Source organism: Micrasema longulum, unplaced genomic scaffold (genome assembly GCF_059751315.1).
Source record: "Micrasema longulum isolate JH-2025_06_02 unplaced genomic scaffold, ASM5975131v1 h1tg002294l, whole genome shotgun sequence".
NCBI lineage: Eukaryota > Metazoa > Arthropoda > Insecta > Trichoptera > Brachycentridae > Micrasema > Micrasema longulum.
In genome coordinates this window covers 47,491-69,057 of record NW_028279448.1, presented here as the reverse complement: position 1 = coordinate 69,057, position 21,567 = coordinate 47,491, and the positions used below count along the sequence as shown (strand labels likewise).

The 21,567-nt window shown below is 31.0% G+C and overlaps 1 protein-coding gene across 1 annotated transcript in view; it reads left to right on the top strand.

Annotated features, from left to right (window-relative positions):
- Positions 1 to 21,315, top strand: part of LOC148272558 (uncharacterized) — a 28,198-nt gene extending 6,883 nt beyond the window's left edge. Inside the window, exon 2 of the mRNA XM_088239890.1 lies at positions 20,595 to 21,315. Coding sequence (XP_088096016.1) covers positions 20,595 to 20,748 — 154 coding nt within the window. The 3' untranslated portion in view covers positions 20,749 to 21,315. The remainder of the gene's footprint in view (positions 1 to 20,594) is intronic.
- The last annotated feature ends 252 nt before the right edge of the window (positions 21,316 to 21,567 follow it).

The following is a 21,567-nucleotide window of genomic DNA, read 5'->3' as shown; positions in this document are numbered from 1 at the left end:
ATCTTACCAAATACGCCACGGCGCCTGTCATGCGCTTTGCATTCTTAAACAACCAACTAACGGCTCTGAATTTTCCAGTGAGTGACTTATCTTTTTGTATTTTTTTTTTTTTACAAACCCAGTTAAACAGCTGATGCACTTAAGGTTCTGTTGTTAAGAAGACTTAAAAAATTGTACTACATAAAATAGAAAATCTCGTTATAGCATACTTTATTTAAGAATACTTTCCATGATCTATTTTGAATACAAATTGCACACTTGTGATTTCGTTAATGATCAATTTGTGACAAATTTTACAACCAGTCAACAAATCTGTCACATAAGTGTTCTTTATTGGTAAACAAGACTTTCTTAAAATAAACTTTACATTTAAATGCGTCGTTGGTCGACCTAGATTTTTATCAAGTCAATTAAACATAAGACGAAAAGGGAAAATGGTAAAAAAAATTGTATTAAAAAAAAACGTGTCCACTAAATTGTCAGCGCATTTGTCTACCAAGCAAGAGGTGTCGAATTTAATTTCCGACATGATTCAAAACAAATATTTATTTCTAGTACCAATGACAAAAACAAATTACGGACAGAAACATTTCTGGCACCTGGTATTATAAAATAATTCACAATGATTTAAAAACTCTAGTCCATTAATGGATAGCCAAAATGATTGGAAAGGAAACTGGATATGTCTCATTCGTCAGAGTATAATTGAAGACATTAGAAGATAAAGGTATTATGAGACAAAAAAGCAGAGATAAATGGTGTTAATCTTTTGAACAGCGATACATAAATTGATAAAATAACAACTTCGTTTGCTCTCAAAGTCGGTTTTCTGCTACACTTTGATGGTGGAGTTCACTTTATGTGAAAGGGCTCTATAGAAAATCTTAATTTATATTTTTAAAAAACATTTTGAAAAATTTGCAACATAACGCTTTTACCTACTCATGTATTCAATTATATACATTAAAATGCTCATTTTTTGTCACTTTTATTTCATACGTATTCATTTACTTATAAATTTAATTATTTTTTATTTAATAGTGCGCACGGCACAAATACCCTTTATAAACATAAACATATCGTCGGGATCATAGAATAACAACTGATATGCGAATAATTCGTCATTGACTTTCTTTAATAATAATTGATTTTGAAAAGGTTTTGTAAAGGGTTTATTTTTCAGATTTAAAATATTTATATATATATATTTGAAAGCTGAAATATATAAATATATATGTTTATGTATATATTTATATTTCATATATGTATACTTTTGTAGTTTTCAAGTTATTTTGATTTAATTTATTTTTGCAACTCAACAGGCCAGGAGGCCCAATTACAGTGATGAATTACATTACAAAACACCCAGGCTTGAGAAAAATCACATTGTAATTTTTGTGTTCTCATCGGGAATCGAACCCGGAACTTTCCGTACGTGAGTCAAGCGTCTTGACTACTACACTACGGAGGCCGCCATGAAGGTGGACATAAAGTGACGAAAAAAACTGCTTTTACATTAAGTTGATGAAAGTCACATGCGTCGTTGTTCTACGATCATAATTCTAAATACATAAGACAGAACATAGTTCTATTGAAAAACTTAAAAATAATTCATAAACAATTTTTTAATATAGGTACAGTTTTTAAAATGATATGAATATATTGCACCTTATTAAAATATTAAAGTAAATTAAAAATATAGGTAACGCAGTAAATCAGGAATGGCAAAAATTGTAAATTCTTTGTTTGTTGGTATTGTAAATATTGTGAAAATAATAATAATAAAAAATGAAAAGAAAATAATAAACCTGTTTTAAATATTATAAAATTAAGTTACAAAAATCGAGTCATATACTGTATAAATATAAATTTATATTTAGTTATACATTTCATATTCTCTTTCTACAAATTAAGATAAACATTTAAACAGTAATTAGATTCCTTAACTATTTCTTTAACAGCAAGTTTAAAGATGATTTGGATAGTAAAACCTAAATTATAATTATGTGAATGTACACTCAGAAACGTGCTTATGAGACAGTGAAGTGGCTACATCCACAAATAAAAAATACATAATATATATGCAGTACGTTAAATTCGTAAACTTTGTATTAATTATTTTTTTGTTGAAAAATTAAAATACAAAAATATACAAATTATAAAAATGTGTTCGTACACATGTGCTGGCTGCACAAAATGTTCCCATTATAACAACGCAGGACCCAGGACAGAAGGTTCTGGCGCTTACATACAAGGAGGCCCTACCCCGGAAGAACCGGAATATAAGGGCGGGGAGAAGAATAACTATACCTATGTTTGAGAATGTCAAAAATATAAAAAGATTTTTTTTAAAATGTGAAACGAATTCATACAAGCAGTTTGTACTTTTGGCAAGCAAACTGCTCGTGTTATTAAACACTTGGTATTGTAATTTATTATTTTTCGTTTTATTTTGTATTTTATGAATGTACAAGTACGTAGGTAGATTTTAAATACGTAATAGAAAAAAGATTTTTAATTAATATTACCCCCACCCCAATTTAACCGCGTTGCTTTGAGTGGATTCGAATGATCGTATTAAATGGGCTTCAAGATAATATATTTCACTACACAACTGTACAATAATTCATGCTTTTATGACTCACTCAAGATTTGTAATAATTAGAGATGGGTGGTTTGTATTCATAACATATTAATAAAACAGGTAAATGAATTTAATCAAGGCATGAAGATTTTGCAGAGGCGTAGGTACGATGCTCTAAAATATTAAGTAAAAATATTTTAATTAACATAATAAATATCAATTATTAATAATGATTGCACATAGTATATAAATCATTGTCATCATTTCTCCACCTGCATCCAATGACGCTGTGATAAGGTGATCAGTCTTACGCTTCAAGCACCAGTCCAAAAATGTTATATATCACAGTGTAGAAAAACCTTCAAAACTAATAAACTAATTTCACGAATACCCTTCAGGAATCGACCCTCTCAAGTATTGTAGGTAAATGCATCACCCACGCACAATGAGGCGGAATCATCTCCATTTAATTCCTTTTTTATGGAATTTTAAACTGAAAATGGCCAGTCAAAAACACTCGTTCAGGGTTCCGGATCTATTTCACACACATAACTATATTCTTCACCCGCTTAGATACAGAAACAATATTTTTATGATATATTAGTCATTAAAATGTGCATTATGCTGCCGTCATAAGATTTTATAAAATGAATTATACTTATTCGGAATCAGGAAAAAAAACGCATCTACTAAAAAAACATCTATCTTCCTTAAATAACCACAACCCCATTAGTTTCACTAATAAATGAGACTAAACTGCAAATAGTCTTGACGATTTCTGAATATAAAAGGCTGTTTTGACTTATATAATTATTAAAGACTGATTAAAATACATATTTTTTTCTTCTATTCCGTTTGTAAAAACATCTGAAATGAATATATATACTCGTTTTAAATGAAATTTAAGATCTGCTGGTAATTTCGAAATTAATTGGTTCGGCGCTACTAGTTTGAAAAACAGTGAATGGCCAGTAGCGTCTATTTTATTTAGTTGAGTAAAATCAATTGGCATATTAACACTAAAAAAGTAAGACGTTTGTTTAATTACTAAATAAAAAGGGCGTTTCTAGCTAGAAACGTCTTTTCATTAAAGTAAAACATATTTTCTTGTATTTTTTATACTAAAAAGAAGATGAAAATGTTAATTTTTAAATATATAAGTGAAATTAATATATATATTCCGTTAGGGCAAACCATAATACATACTGTCGCATAATAATATACTGAATTTTTGTAGTATTTTTCACACAGCGAATTTTTCAATCTCCGAGTTACAAAATATTTATTTTCTCCGTTTTTTGTTTTATGTAGAAACGTCCTTCTTTCTTATGACGACAGTTTATATAAATGAAGTTTATACAGTCGAACAGAAGTTTATACAGTCCTTGTCTACAAAAATTTGGACAAACTCAAAATATTGTGGGAAGTTTATACAATTATTCTTATCCTTCAGGTGCTAGGTGAAATAATGAAGTGTGGTGATTAAAAATATTACTTCAATCTTTTTGACATAATTTTTATAAATAGTGTATAATACAATGTTTTATGTTTCTAATATTACATCTTCTTCCCTTTTTTTGGATTGTAATCACTGACATTACGTATTGTCACAAAAATGTTTTCTTTTTATGTACCGTCCCAAAGGAGTTTTTTTATAACTCCTCCTAAGTATAATATCTAATTCATGTATTATACGTTTTATTAATAATGAAATTGAAAATTAAAAAACACCCATCAAATAAATATTTAACAATTAATTTCGTTAGACCCAATGATTTTGGGCATTTAATTAATAAAATTAAAAAAAAAACTGTACGATACTAAAATATCGTATTAAAAAAATAACATCATTTTTATATTGCAATTCCCTGACGCTACAAACTTGTTTGACTATTTTTTTTGTACATGGATTCTAAAAAAAAACAGAAAAACTTTTTACCCTTTTAAAGCTATAAATAACGATTTAAAAAATAACTCTACTAAATCTATGTTCAGGGATTAAAGAAAATGACGAACTTTGCTTGAACACATGTATTCAAAAACAAAAATTTAATTTAATTTAAATTTTAATTTCCAATTCATTTTTCTTAATGAAATTGAACAAAATACAATTTAAGCCTGTTATAGTATAGCAAAACGACTATATTATTGATTTTTTAAAAAAATAATTTTAAAAAATACGTATAAAAATTATGTAATATATTTCATGGCCGCACGAGAGTTTATAAATTCTTTTCAATATTGTTATTTTTTGAAAATAAGCGTCTTACCATAAAGGAATTAAATTTTAATATGTAACAACAAAGAGCCAAAACATTTTTGAGAAGAGATATGGAATTCTAGGTATTTACAGGGCTCATGACCTACCATTGGCTGGTTTAAGTGCCACATTACACACTGCGTAACATTCATCATTCTGTCCATGTTTAAACATGCACATTCCCTCAACTCTTCCATCAGTTGACTTTTGTGAAGTAAAAGAGCTGAAAACTTTATCACGTGAGTCAGATTCATCCGGCTGAATGGAAGAGTTAAGGAAATGTTGATGTTTAAACATAGGCCGAATGGTGCTGTGTGTTAAGTGGCTGGTTAAACCAGGTAACAGGTCATAAGCCCTTAAATGCCTTGACTTCCATATTCGTTTCTCGAAAATGTTTTCCCTCTGTTTGGCAACAAATTTAGATCAAAATAACTGTCTAGGAGGGGAAATCCAGCCCAAATTTAATTTAATTTACCGCTTCTAGATCGATTTGTTTTAGTAATTTGTTTTGAAGATGGGTTGGATAATTTTATTAAAAGCCCTCATTTCTTTGTTGGTTGTTGGTAAGCACGACTGTGGTTAATTTTATTTATGCAAATTTATACGGAAACGTGTTTAAACGATCCTCAATAAACTCGATCTTGAGTAAATTAAGATTACTTAGAAGTTTATTATGTTAACTGTTAACTGCATAATTTATATCACGCTGATGAATGAGAACAAGATACAGATCGATCTTGAGTTTTACTAAAAATTCTTTCTAAAAATGACATTTTTTGTGCATCAGTTAGTTGTTTTATAATTTAATTATTTTAAACAGACCAAAAGCTAAATAATTTTAAGTATTTTTTCCGAGATTATTATTGTTTTTCACATAATACGAAATATTATCAAAATAACTGTACGAGTATTTGAGTTTCTCTCTTCAATCCGTGCCTCATATCTGAGAATGTGATTACGCCTGACTCCAAGCATGGCTCGTCTGTGGACAGTCTCCCTCCATCTGGAACGGTCTTGTGCTCTTCTATCGGCATTCGTCAGTGATGCTTCTGATAATCCAGTGACTGTGCCGCTCCACCTTGTCAGTTGACGTCTACGAAACCTTGTCCCTTCAACACTTCCCAGGAGAATAGTTTGCTCCAAACTATAAGAGTTCCCCCGGAAATATGCCCAAAGAACTGAAAGAATTTGAGTTTACTATTTACCATATTGATGTGCCATATATATGTTTAAAAAAAAGAAAAAAAATCTTTTCTGATCTTATATTTGTTATTGACTTTTAAGTCCCTAGAGTTGAGACTTATGTCTTAAATAATGTGTAATATACTACATTTATGTTAATAAATAAATAAAATAAATATATAAATACAAAATTGCAGTTTAAAAAAACAAGAGTGACATATTGATAAACAATAAGATAGAACAGTCCCCTATGTTAATTAGGTAAAATATTTTGTTATAAATTGTTGGTATAATTTAGTATGATTTATTGACATAACTTTCATAGTATAATTAGAATTTAATTAAGCTTGTCAATTTAAAAAAAAATACATAAACTTTTTATTTTATTATTTGTGCATGTTGTGTTCATATAATGTAATTGACGGACAATATTTATACATAACAAATTGTGGTTATTATATTAACGTCATCGTATATATTGTTTATTATTTGTGAACTATAATAAATAAAAATAAATAAATAAAAACAAAATAGATGAAAATAATTAATAAATTTCCATTTATATTTTTGTCTGTACTCTCGCAAAAAAATGAAATAAAACACTGACGATATTAATTATCTCAGTAAATAATGTTTTCAATTAAAAAAAAAAATTTAAAAAAATGTAAAACTCAATAAGGAACCATCGATTTTAGTCCTCTTATGTGGATTTTTTTAAATTGTCGGCCTCGTGGTGAAATGGTCAGCGCGTTTGCCTATCACGCAAGAAGTCACGGGCTCGATTCCCGACATGGTTGATGAGATTATTTTTTAAAAGGGTGTTTTCACACCAGAATATTTCATAGTTCCTGGACAGGAACCTGAAGCGTAAAACTAATCATCTTACCTTCATGATTTAAAGAAAAATCAAGATACGCTGCGATTGGTGTACCAACGCAGTGCCCTATGCACCATTCGGTGCGGAAAGGCAATGATCTTAATTAAACACGAAATTAGCACTAACAAATCACACCAGAGATGGAAGAGAGAAATATGGAAGTCAATCATTTACAGGTCTTTGTACAGACTTGTCATTGGCTGGTTTAGGTGTCCACTTTACGCGCGTGCAGGAAAAGATGTATGAATATAGAGGAAGCGAGGTTTTTGTGCAAAGTAAGAGTTAAATGGCGTTTTATCCTCTCGGTTGACTTCTACTGAGAAACGGTGTGATGTTTTTTTTAATTTTTTTGTTTTTTATAAAAATAATTACACGAACTTATATAATACTAGCGGACCCGACAGACGTTGTTCTGCCCAAACGCGTGCCTGCTATTACCTTGGATAAAAACTTTTTATTCATAAGAAGGTACCTAGGTACTTGTTAGTGATTCAATTCCAAAACTAAACATTATTAATATTTACATATTGAATTCAAGTAGGTACCTAGGTAATTGTTTATTGTTAAATTCCAAAACATAAAATTAATATTTTTTTTAAATATGGCATTTTTTTGCAATCGTCAAACTCCGGTCTTCTCATCAACAGAGGGGTGTACTTATGTAGGAATACGATTTTTAAAAATTTATTGAATTTAATATTATTATAGTATTACCAGAAATCAAGTAAAAATAAATGAATGGGTAGAAATTATAAGGAATTTAAGGAAAGAATCTGATTGAGATCCACAAAAAAGAAATACTGTTTGTAAACATTCAAAAACAAACTTATTTTATACGCAAAAAAACAACATCTTTCCATTTTTTTGTAAATGCATTCTCCTCGAATGCAACCCTAGTAAATTGATGAATAAAAGATTTATGCTCCTTAGTTCTTTTTTACATTTAATATTGAAGATTTTAATATCTACGAACACACACAGCGCAAAGATCTATATTTCTCTGAAAACCGCAAGTAAATCGGTAAAGCCGTTTTAGAGGAGTTCAGTGACATCACACGTACAGAGGAATTATATATATATATATATATATATATGAAAATGTAGAAAACATATTGTTCTAGATTCGCTTACAACAATCACCACGTTTCTTACATACTAAATATTTAAATTTATTATGTACGAGTAAGACTTCATATTAAAACAAGTTATGCAGTTAGGATTGCATTTGGTGCATAACTGCACTCTTGAAATCATTTCGTGAAGGTCACAAATGCAAACATCTTAGAAACCTAGTTTCATTAATATACGTCATATCGTATAGTTAGATTTCGTCTGCGTCCGGACGAATGAAAAATACAGTTAAGTTGGTGAAATTGAATCGGAAACCTAGGCCGCGATTATAAGGGAAGTTGCCGGAGCTGTCTTCAATCGTAGACACAGTTACATCGAATTTTCCGTACGAAAATATGTATATTTGTTCAAAATATGAATTGTCTTAGTCGTGATACTGATTTTTGATAAGTTTCAAAACTTCTCATTGTAATACGGGTCCTGTAGCTCAATCACAAATAACTATCGACGTGCTATAAGCGACGTGATAACAATTTTTCATTATGGTTGTTTATCGTATTCGCGATCACAATGGAGCATTCGTGAACACCTTATATTAAATGTCAACATATTTACGTTTCGCGACGTATTGACTGCTGCGCAATCACATTGTTGAATTTCACCGGCGTAAATACGGAAAATATTCCAAAACTGTTGTTTTTATTTATGAAAATAATATAAAATTGCATTCAGCCGGCGCGGCGGTTAGCAAGCCAAATGTCGAGGAAAGCAGTCGCCATAGTAATTGTGATTTAATTTTCACTTTTCTGTATTAGAAACTCCTTACTATTTTGCAAATGCAATATATTGTATTATTTTTTATAGTAAACGCCGATTTCTCGCCAATGAACTGTATTTATTTACGAGGAAAACAAAAAACAAACCGACACTAGTTTTGACTTAGAGATTACACACGCGTTGACTTATGACTGCGATAACTTAAGCATGTTCGTTATTAACAAATTACAACAGGGATGGAGAATATCTTAAATAAGGGAAGTCTAGACATTTACAGGGCTTATGACCTATCATTGGCTGGTTTAAGTAGCCACTTTACACACTGTGTAACATTCACTATTTTGCCTATGTTTGTACTGTAAATGCCTAGACTTCCATTTTCCCTTATTTAAGGTGTTCTCCATCCCTGTTGTAATTTGTTAATCTTAATGTCTCCCGAGGGGGTGAAATCCAGTCTTTTGTCTACGAACATTTGGATGAACTCAAATATTGTAATGTTCATTATTGTTCATTGTGTTCGCTCAAATGCTTAGCATGTTATTAAGCTCGTCGATAGTTATTTGTGATTGAGCTACTGGGGTGCCATACTGAATCTTCTTGTGGGGGTTGAGAAGATTTCTGCTGTATTTAAAGTGGGGATTTACTTTTTAAATACAACTACATTTTGCTTCATATATAGCCACACTAATGATTAAACGTGAAATTACGAAAAATAAAAAGTTTTATATTTGACATTTCATAGTTCGAGATTGAAAAACTGTTAAAAAAACGGAAAACAACGAATGCGGGTTGGTCAATTCAACCTAATCTCAGTCAAAGTAAACTGTTTGACTGTCATCATCCGTTTCCGGGCAGCCCAGTCATTATTTTGGGAATCGCAGTAATTTGCTGTCTTTATTTTTTTTCTGAAATTTTGAAAGTGATTCGGATTACATTGATTCGGATAGTCGGAAATCGAATAATTAGAGTTTGACTGTATATTATAAAACAATATAAATATTTTAGTAGGTAAAAACAAAAAAAAAACTGATTTTATTAGCAATTTAGCTGAAGTAGGTAATAAAGCACAATAAAAGTTTGATGGGTAAACATTATACCAGGTTTATAAGTAAGCTTTGTAACATATAACCTAGGAGCGAAGAAGAGTGCATGTCTCTGTCCTAATCTTATAATTTCCGCAATCGAAGAACGAAGGCCTGGCAATCCATCTATGTCGAATGAGAACGTTCTTGTTTCTGATCACCAATCACTCGACCACTAACTCACAGCGGTACTATAATAACTGCGAGCCAGTTTTATTACATTACATTAGACGTGCATACTGCACTTGCCTACGAATATATGAATTAATGTAATTATAATACAAAGCAAAGAAAATTAAAATAAATAATAACATATATACACATAAAGAATAAAAATACTGCGAAAAATAATCCAAAAAATAAAGTTAAAAACACTTTCACATAATGGAAAAGAAACTACATATATTATGTAGTTAATGACACGGTCAGCTGTGGCTTGCGCTATGATGTTACCCGGTACCACCCCTAAAAACTGGAACCTTTCACAAAATACTCCGGTTATTTGAAACAAAAAAACTTTGAATTTCTACAAAGAAGATTTTAAGAATTTAAAGTGGATGATTGGTGTCAAAAATAAAATATTTAATGTTTATTTTTATTTAATTTCCAAATTATTTGCAATTTGGACTTCTAGATTTTATATTTAGCTAGGTAAACAAATAAAACTTTATAATCTTTGCTTGTAAGAATAAAATTGTAATTTAGAGAAAATACCTTTGATATTTTGCAATTACCTGGTCTACATATTTTAATTAGCAATAAACAGTGATTATTTAAATTTTGAATACTATTTTTTTATCTCGATTCTTCACACATCTTGTGTGAAGGTCAGACATAATTATTGACATTTTGGAGAGATTCACATCTTTACTGGTTGAGCGACACTGGCGTATATCTTGTGCTGGATTTGATCTGCATTTATTTGTTCGGCAAATATAATATAATCCAGAAAACAGAATAGCAACATCGAAATCAAATAATTAGAAAAAAGTATTCAACAATGTTTTGAGTATGTCTAAACGTTTGGAGACAGGCGGGATTTCCTCCATATGGAGTTACTTAGATTTAAATTTGTTGCAACAGAGAGGGAAAACATTTTTGAGAAGAGAATATGGAAGTCTAGACATTTACAGGGCTTATGATATGTCATTGGCTGGTTCAAGTGGCTATTTATTTATTTAGACTTGGGAAAAAAACCACAGTTTTTACATATATAGTATACAGAAAATAAGAATATATGTAAACGAAAATTGTGAAAACAGTCAGTATAAATTTTCCACAGTGATGTAAGCTATTGATTTAGTACATTATCGGCATCAAAATAAATGCAATTAAAAAACGTTAGGCACTTAAAAGTCGCAAATAAAATAAATATACATATATTTATGTGCAGTAATAAAAATAAAGTAAACAGAAATAAGATAAATATAAATTTAAAGAATAAGAAAAGAAGAAAAGTTGTATAAAAATAATGTAAAAGGTACAAAATATAATATTAAAAATACTATACACACTGTGTAACACCATTCACCATTCTGCCTACTACCAGATTTTCATATTCCCTTCTTAAAAATGTTTTCCCTCTCTGTTGCAACAAATTTAGAACAAAGTATCGCTATGTCTAAAACAATATTAAAGTAGCAATTATACATAGGATACTCGTATGAGTAGGTAAGAATTTTGAGGAATTGGTATCTGAATATTGTCTCTCTGGCATATGCCTCCTCGATGCAGTGCGACAAATACAATTGAACGATGAATGGACTGATTTTGGTTGACAGAAAATTGAACAGATTTTAATGATTTTTTTAAGAAAGAGTTCCATCAGAATACGATTTTCTGTGTCGGTTTATGTTCCATATTTGTATACAGTACGTCCGAAGACGGCAGATAAAACAGCGCGCTTTTTTGGGTTTTTAGACAGTCCTAGATCCCAAAAGAAACAATTTATCAAAAGAGCAAAACGATAGACACGTTGGTGGTAAAAATCTATGGTTTGTAAAAAAAACATTGCTTCGGCGCCATAATCCAGGGAGAAAATATGGGACTTCGTTTATATGAAGAAAAATAAGACTGCTAATCCAATATGCAGAATAACAGAAGCGTTTACATTGAAATAATAATTGAGATATGAATTAGTGTCCTGATGAAGAGACGGGTACTTCTCGAAACCGGTAGACATAAAAAGTCGGAAAGTGGTTAAATACTAATATTTATTAAGATTAATTTAATTGTTTGAACATAAAATTAATGCTTTAAATATAAATTATTTATTATTTATCTTTAATTTTATCGCCAAAGTAAAATAAAGTTTTCCGTATGAAAAATAGAATATGAAAACATTTTTAATTACGGGTTACCGATGAAAATACTTTTCATTTTTATACAAATGTACACATTTTTTAATTTAAATATAGATTTTACTTTATACCGAGTAGCGTTTGTAATCGCGGCCCTGGACTGATACTCAAAACGAAAGACCTTTCTCCTCTTCTTTTTACTTCCCTCTTTACCCTCCCTCTTCTAATAGTATAGTGTAGATATTAAGTCAATTATTATTTCTTAAAAAATTCTTATGTTTACCAATATTTTGTTTTATAATGAAAACATTCTATTGTACCAACAATCTGTTCATATACCACTGATTTTTTTCAATTGAACGGTTTGGGTAGTTGGGAAGAAATCGCCCTAAGGCAATATGTCCGCCCTTATGCATATGTTTGTGAACTGTGTTTGTATATAAAGTTTTTAAATAAATAATTAGACTGATCACCTTACCTTCATGAAACATATGCTAGAAATAAGCTGCATTTGTTTCAGAAATGGAGTGCCCTATGCACCACTGGGTGCGGAAGGGGAAAGGATAAAAAAATATTGAATCTAATTGATAAATGAGTTAATAATTTAATTTATTTATACTTTTACAATATTTGTATTCCTTTTTTGTACATAATAATGTTCCCGGGGTGTCCCATGCCGAGGGGAACATTTTACAACAAGTAAAACATGCCTTAAATTAGTTATTTAACAAAGTTAACATTATTATAAAATAAAAACGTAATAAATCTAATTAACCTAATTATCATTAACATAATAAGCAATATAAACTAAAATAATCATAAAAAACATAACAAATTTCTATAGACCTGTAGACTGGGCAGCTTTGCAATATATATTTTTTCTTTAAGGCTATTGCGCTTGTGGAGAAATCGAATTTTATATGCTTATCATACGAGTAAGTATTATTTTTACCGACATCTACCGTGGTAAAAGGTAAACTAAAAACGCGTTCATATTAATGCAAGAGAAATCTTTGCATAATTAGAGCTATACATAACATAGTCTACCTTAAAATTAATTTATTAAAAAACATTACTACGTGCGCGTTGTATGCATAAAGCATAGCGATAGATAGTTTTAATTATTATTTTCTAGATGGCGTTAGCGTTCAACATAGAACCGTCACTGAAAAAATATTTACGCTCAAATACTACACGTATGTTATAAAGTCACATATGGCAGATTGAAGAGTTTAAAGAACATGGAAGAATAATGAATTTTACAATGAGAATATTCAGTTCTACGTTAAACTAGATATCATTTACGTTCGGTAAAAAATAGACTATTTAATTGTACTGTGATGTTTCTCAAAAATGTATGAAAAACAAAATGAAAGACTTTACGTCTCTAGTTTTCCAAAATTAACCAATGACAGAGTGTTGTGACGGATTTCTGGTTTTAGGGAAGCTAACTCACCAGTCAGGACAACTCACCGAAGAGAACTTGTGACGGCACAAGCGGAGTAATTTCAAAATAACAAAAATTTTAAAAATCACATATTTATATTTTTTCAATTTTGGGTTAGTTTGATACGAGTAGTTTATTAATGAATTTTTTTTTTTTTTTAAATCACTCAACTTCCTGATTATTATACGTTTTTAATCATTTTCTTTTCCTATTTCCGCTTCTAAGTGACGCATGTGGACAAGCCTCTAGGAGACCCTTATGCCAGCCAGCACTCTTGCCTCCTTCCGTGTCAATCCCGCGTCCCTTAGTTCCTCAGAATAAAGCCAAAAGATCGACGAACCCAAAATTATTATTTGTAAATTTAAATAAAAAAATAAGAAAACAGTCAATGAAAACTCTTGAGATTGTAGGAATTAATGCATGTTGATGCATGGGAGTTCCTACCCAGTTGGAGGTCGACAGAAGAGAACGATGTCGAGGGATGAAGTGTATTGATTACATGATGAATAAATAGAGTAACAGAGAGTGTAACTGCGTAGATGTTTTACGTAGAATCACTAAGCATTAAACTCGACTATATGTTGGAACTCACCGTGGCTGTCCGAACTACATGTTGTAACTGCAACATATATTATGAATTGAGTAATTAAACTACATGTTTTAGCAGATTGAATGTTTTATCTGACCGTTTAACTAAATGCGTAACTAATTGTTAATATGGAATAGTTGGATGGGGATGTGCAAATGACATACTGATCAAGCAAATAATAATTGCACAAAAAGCTTTAATAAAAACTATCTTCAGAGTCCCAATTAGAACTAGCTCCCTCGGTATATTTGAAAATCAAAATGTAAAATCTATGAAACAACTTTATGCAAAAGCTCTGTTACTATACGGACATAAACATTATTCTATACCTTCCGTTACAAATACAAGAGTTACTAGTTACCAGTGGCGAGCCGTGATTTATTTTATAGGTAATCTATTAAAAATGTTCATTAATTTGTACTACATATAAGTACTTACATAACATGTAAGTAATGTAATTATAAATTACTATTTTTTTGTAATTCTGTGAAAATCAACTCAAACAACAATTATTATTAACCACGCGATAAACGTAGTTTTATTCTACACTATTTTAATACAATACTTGCACAAAAGTTTATTAACAAATACCACAATGACATTCCGCAGATATTTCCATTATGATCTGTCATTGACAGCACTGTCAAGACTTGAGCACTGGCCGATTTCTTTAAAAATGAATAATGCCTAAAACGGCCACTGCGAACGCCACCTGTCCTATGTGATACATAATATGTCAACGGTATCCCATCAAAGAAAAATAGTCCTTCGGAAATAATGTTCGAAATATTCTAAAGATATTTGTAATCTGCAAGTTTGTTTTAGTACTAAAAAAACCAACTTGGGTTAAAGACGAAAAATACAGTGTACTTTTTTGTATGGAAGAATAAGCTGAGGTAATCGGCTAGTTTCATCGTTCAGTAAGAATGGGCTGGGCGCGCTTCATTGATATTTTTTGTAGAAAGATAAAAACAGTGATTTATAATAAATTACAATTACTTTTTTTTTCCCCATAAACATGGTTGCTATAAATTATTATTATTAAAAGTTAATTATAATGGTAAGCTGTGCATAATCGCTTACTTTGACGATTCGCCCCTGCTAGATACTCCACCCTAATGCTGCAAAAAAAATCATTCAACCTTCGGTCAAATAGGATTGGCCTACTACTCGGTTAAAGTGTACAATCTACTTCCATTATCCATAAGGACAATTAGTAAGTTCTCACAGAATAAAATTGCTATTTAGAAATGGATAGTGGAGGTGGGTTGCACACGGGTCGATGAGTGGATCAAGCCAAATAGGTAAAAGGTGTGTACTGTTTATGAAATTTGTTCTATTGGTCTATATAAATTGGTTATGTTTTTTATAATTATTTTAGTTTATATTGTTTATTATGTTAACGATAATAAAGTAAATTGGATTAATTACGTTTTTTTTATTATTATTATAATATTAACTTTGTTTAATAGCTAATTTAAAGCATGTTTCACGTTTTGTAAAATGTTTCCCTCGGCACGGGACACCCCAATGAGGGAACATTATTCTGTATAAAAAAAGATGGCAAACAATGTAAAAGTATAAATAAATAAATAAATTATATATTCAACAATGTTTGATTATGTCCAAATGCTTGCAGACTGGCTGGATTTCCTCCCAAGGGAGTTGTGCATGCCCTGTAAATGCCTAGACTTCCATATTCCCTTATCAAAAATGTTTTCCCTCTCTGTTGAAATCAATTTAAATATGAACAAATCCCTAGGGAGAAAATCCAGCCAGTCTGCAAGAATTTGGACATAATCAAACATTGTTGAATTACTACCTGGTAAAAGAAGAAGTATAAAAAATGGAAAATTGTTTTCAGGCGTTGCCTAGTAGGTGATTTGGTTCAGCCGGATGAATCTCACCCACGTGATAAAGATTTCAACTCTTTTACTTCACAAAAGTCAACAGATGGAAGAGTTGAGGAAATGTGGATGTTCAAACATGGGCAGAATGGTGAATGTTACACAGTGTGTAAAGTGGCTACTTAAACCAGCCAATGACAGGTCATAAGCCCTGTAAATGCCTAGACTTCCATATTTCCTTATCAAAAATGTTTTCCCTCTCTGTTGAAATAAATTATATATTGTCCAGTGTTCACTTTACTTCCTAGTGGGAACTTGGTTTTATGAACTACTTCCTTGGTTGTCAGCGATTTCAATATGGTTGATATCCGCGCATGTCAGCAATAATTAGTCATCAGTAATTTAGATGTGTTGGTAATCAATGGTTTACACACAAGAAATGTGTGATTTCTTTTCTGCATGACCCTTAATACGATAGTAAGTCAACAGACAGTGGGCATTCATTTCCTAGTAAACTTGAAGTCCCCACAAGCTTTTTAATTGCCTTAATATCTATATTTTCCTTTCTCGAAAATGTTTTCCCTCTCAGTTGCAACCGGTGTAAATCTTTATAACTTCATGGGGAGTTGAATCCATCCTTGTCTACAAAACTAAGAAAAAATAATGATATTGTTCATTGTAGGCAGGTTTCTTTCAAAACTCAGAATTGGAAAGTGTTATTTACTCGATTAAGCTAATTACAAGCTTTAACATCATGGTAACTTATCTTGTTGAAGATTTATATTAATTAAATTTCGTAATGACTAGTTTTGCTGACTGCTCGTGAGTTCGCGAATCAGATAATACCAATAGTATAAATCACTTTTTTAGCTTGTATAAATTATGTTATACAATAAAATTCTTCCAAGTAATGAAATAGCGCTAATTAATATTTTTTGTAAACATATTACCTTCAACAGAGATGGAAAACATTTTCGAGAAAAGAATATAGATATCTAGGCATTTGCAGGGCTTGTGAAATGTCATTGGCCAGTTAGAGCGGCCTCAATGGATGAAAGAATCGAAGAAATATTGATTTTCAAAGAAAGGTAAAACGGCGGTAAATAGTATGCAGTGGTAAAACGGCAATTTTAACCACCTAATGACTTGGATAAGCTCTGTAAATGCCTAGACTTCCATATTCTCTTATCTAAAGTGATGCCGTTGAATGGTCGATATTAGTTTTAACCTTTTGCTAAAAATATGATTTAGAAATTTAATATTTACGTCCGAAATATTATTTCTAAAAAACAAACAATAGTCTTAATTCCTTAAAAATGGCTTTGAACTAAACTTTTTATTTTTTACATGTCAGCAATCGTATTATTTAACTTATTTAAGCTGAGCAGATGAGGCAATACCTATACACATTATATGTGAACGAAATGCTTAACATCATAATTAAAGCCGCATCTTTGGGGGACCACTGGTTAAATCAGCTCACCCCCTATCTAATTGCCCGGTACTTGACGGATCTGGGCTTAGAGGGGGAGATTTGGCAAAATGAGAACTCCCACCCTCCACAGAGTTGCTAGGCTCCTCAAAGAACCGGGCTTGGAGATTGAGAACTATTCACGGGATCCGTCACGATAGATATTCACAGATCATTGTGACTTCAGTAGCTTATAATATAGTATTTTAGTCTTATTAAACTTAAAGTATATTTTTAGCAGAAACTTTTTTTTTGTTTTAATATAATGTTTTTTTAATGACGCGATTTTGAAAGGACGGTATTTTAAAATGCCAAAATAGTTTACTTTTCTTACTTTTTATCAGACTACAGCTTCGAATGAGCTAGCAACTTTTAGTAATAACAAGCTTATGGCTAATAGAGTCACCCATACGAAGAAAACCCATTTCTATGAATATTTTAAACACAAAATTAGTTACAATTTACAGAACTCCAACGGACCGTAGGTACTCGGGTCGAAAATTGCAAGCCCAAACCGAAACAGTCCGTTACGCGTTTGTTGTTAAACTGAAAACCGAACCGAAAATTTGGACCGCTTTTGTTCTACGCGATAGAGCTAAAGGGCTTGTCTAGAGGTATTAGTCTAAGGCTGACATCCATTGATATCGGATGTAAATTTGGCGTTTATATATAACCCCTTTGTACGACGTTTATAAAATCTTCGTATTTTTACCATAGAATATCCGTTTTGTTTGCCATCTACTACGCTATGATTCATTCCCACTTATCATATCTATTTTGTTTTGCCAGCAAAAATCAGATCTCAGAAATAAAAGTTCTTCAGAACACAGCTCTGAGAAACATTCTTGGACTGAAATGGAATTTCCATGTCAAGGAAAGATATCCTTATATTTTTCTATATCGGTAGATACCGACAGACAAAAATACTTCCTTTCAAGGTGATGCCACTGCATGACATAACCAATACTATCTTAAAATCATAAACTTTTCTGCTCACACAAATTTAAAATCCAGATATTCACAATTACAATACGCGTTACTCAGGGAATCTTCATGTGTCTAAGTTTCGTTCAACAAAGTTTGGCAGAAGGTTTCTGGAAAATATTGGCCATTCCGAATTTAATAAACTGCGCGATGAGCTAAAACACGTAAAGTTGAATAGAAAATCCAGAAGTGTCGCAGTTAAAAAATATTACTTAAATCTTTTTGATAGTGATAGTTATTAATGTAATTTATATAAATGGTGTAAAATACTGTGTTTTATGTTTCTTATTTAATGTTTTCTTACTATTTCGGATATGTTAACTATGTATTGTCACAAAAATGTTTTTTTTATGTGCAATCCCAAATGAGTTTTTTAATAACTTCTGGGAGTATAATATGTACTTTTTATATTATTTTTTATTAATAATATTAAAAATAAAAAAAATCACTTATTTTTGCGAATGAAGAAGTCTAGAAAGTGCTACGGAAAATTAGGTACAAAAAATGTTTTCTTATGCACGGTAAAAATTAGAACATTTAATTGTTGGGCGAAGTTTCTCGAAAATGTACGAAAAGATTAATAAATAAGGTTTCAATGAAAACAGACTACTCTGAACGACGTCACTAGTTCTTCCGAATCAACTAATAATAGAGTGTTGTGATAGATTTCCGGCTTACGGAAAGCCAACTAACCAATCAACAGAAATCACCGAACAAGAACTTGAGACGTCATAAGCGGAGTAATTTAAAAACTTTGAAAACCCTTTGAGTATTAGTGGTATGATTTTTTCGCCATAAATAAGAACATTTTTTTTTTGTCTTAGTTTGATAGTTTACTAAAGTAAAGACAAATAAATAATCCCGAAATTAAAGCTGAGTAAGGTTAGCACATCGTTTCTGGGGCACTGCGTACGCTTCTACAATAGAATACCCGACAATGCCCTAATTCTGATGGAAAATAAATATTTTTTTTTTATAAAAGGCGTACTTCTAAAAAAGGCCTATTGTTGACTAAATGAGGACATGGAAGATAGCAATATATGGAACTGACAATATTATTTTATTCGTATTAATTTGATTGTTTTTTTTAGAATGTGTAGTTTTTTATTGAAACCTGACTATCTCATTGTGTTTTTTTTTATTCATTTAAATATTAACTTTCAATAACTGTATAAGTTATACCTACATTGAAAAATAAAATAAAATATTAACAAATGAAAGAAAAAACAACCCACTTTTTCATTACCTCTTACGATTACACTTACATGTATAAATATTTTAGTATTTATCCTACGCAGCCCTAATCGTTTTACATAGGTAACTCTACTCTTACTAACACTGTCTTAAAATTGATTTAAAATAAAAATAGTTTTGTTATTTTTTTATTTTGAAAAATCTTGAATTACTCTTTTGCAAAATTTACTTTATGATGCTTCAGTCATTAACAATTTTTACTGTCGCACTTTTTTAATGGTTTTACGACCAGACTTTTTTATTATGCATAGTTTTATTGACGCATATGTAAAAATGCTTATTTTTACGCCACGCATTGCTTTTGGTGTGGTGTTAGTATTTTTCAATGACTAAACAGAGAAAGTGGAATCATTTTGATGATCTCGACAACGAAGTAGAAAGGAAAAGAAGTAATATGTGTTTTAAGTTAATTTAATTATGTAGATTAACTTAGCCAAATGATCGCCCGAACAAACAAATGACCAGAGAGATTTATATAGAGAGATAGTCATTGCTCTTTGTTTTGTGTTATTTTTAAAATCCTTATGGCTCTAGATTTCTTATCGAATAAATGTCAGATTAAAATTTTTGTTCAAAGAAAAGCTATTAATTGTGAATTAGTTACACGTTTGCAAAAAGCGGTTATTAAGTCATTAAAAAAAATCGAAATATAATTATGAATCTATCATTATTAAATACGTATACGTAGGTAAACAGTATAAACGTAAAATGCGTTTTTAATAAATCCGTAATGGAAAATAAAGCTGAGGATATTTATTATTAATTTCAATGCCGATCAAATCATTAGGCATTTTTATTTATTTATTATAAAGTATTTAAACTAGGCAAACAGTGGATGTAATTATAAATTTATTTATGGTGATTTTTAGTTACTGCAGCGGCAGTGGGCCGGGGGCCGCCATGGCGCCGGGGCGGGTCCCCCAGCGCGCCCGCAACGGGGCGCTCGCCCTCCACTATGCGGCCGCCAGGGGATGTTTAGACTGCGTCAGGCTTCTCGTGGACTCCACCCCCGACATTAGGTGAGTTATTTCACCTGTATACCAATATATTGATTACATTAGAGTAGTAAATTACTTCACGTTACATCACATTAATTCACGTTACGTCACGTTAAGTCAAGTAATTTCACGTTGTTGCTTCACGTCACGTCACGTCACGTCACGTCACTTCACGTCACGTCACTTTGCGCCACATACATTTTATTTTGTCACTATGCCATAAAAATATACGTTCGTATTTCGAATATCGTTCGTCATAGTCTTTCAAGCTTTTATATTCTTTGTGTAGGTAAGTAATTTGTAGGAAAGAAATTGTATTTATTTAATATTTACTTGCGCATAATAACAATACTGATATTTTTTAATTGTTTGGATAAAATCTACGATAAATGTATTAAAATTTGTAATTAAAAATGGACCACTGATGCTGGGTTATCATTTACAAATCATCTTAAATTATAAGGGCACGTTTGAATAGACAGATTTCGTTAAAAAAAGAGAAATAAGAGAGACGCCTCCGTCGTGCATTGTTGAAGATGCCTGACTCACACGCGGAAGGTTTCGAGTTCAATTTCCCGTAAGAACACAAAAATTAAACGTGACTATTCTGAAGCCTTGATGATCTGTGCTGTAATTCACCACTATTATTAGGGCTCCTGGCCTACGGCGGAGACCAAATAATTATTTAATTAAAAACAGGAAATTATATAATCAAAACTTACTACATTAAAGAAAAACTGTGGTGTCAAATAAATGTGCAAAAACTTGATGTAATTTGCAGAAATCAGATAATATGCATTACTCAAAACATTTTCTATCCTACATAACCTATTTCGGGTCATGG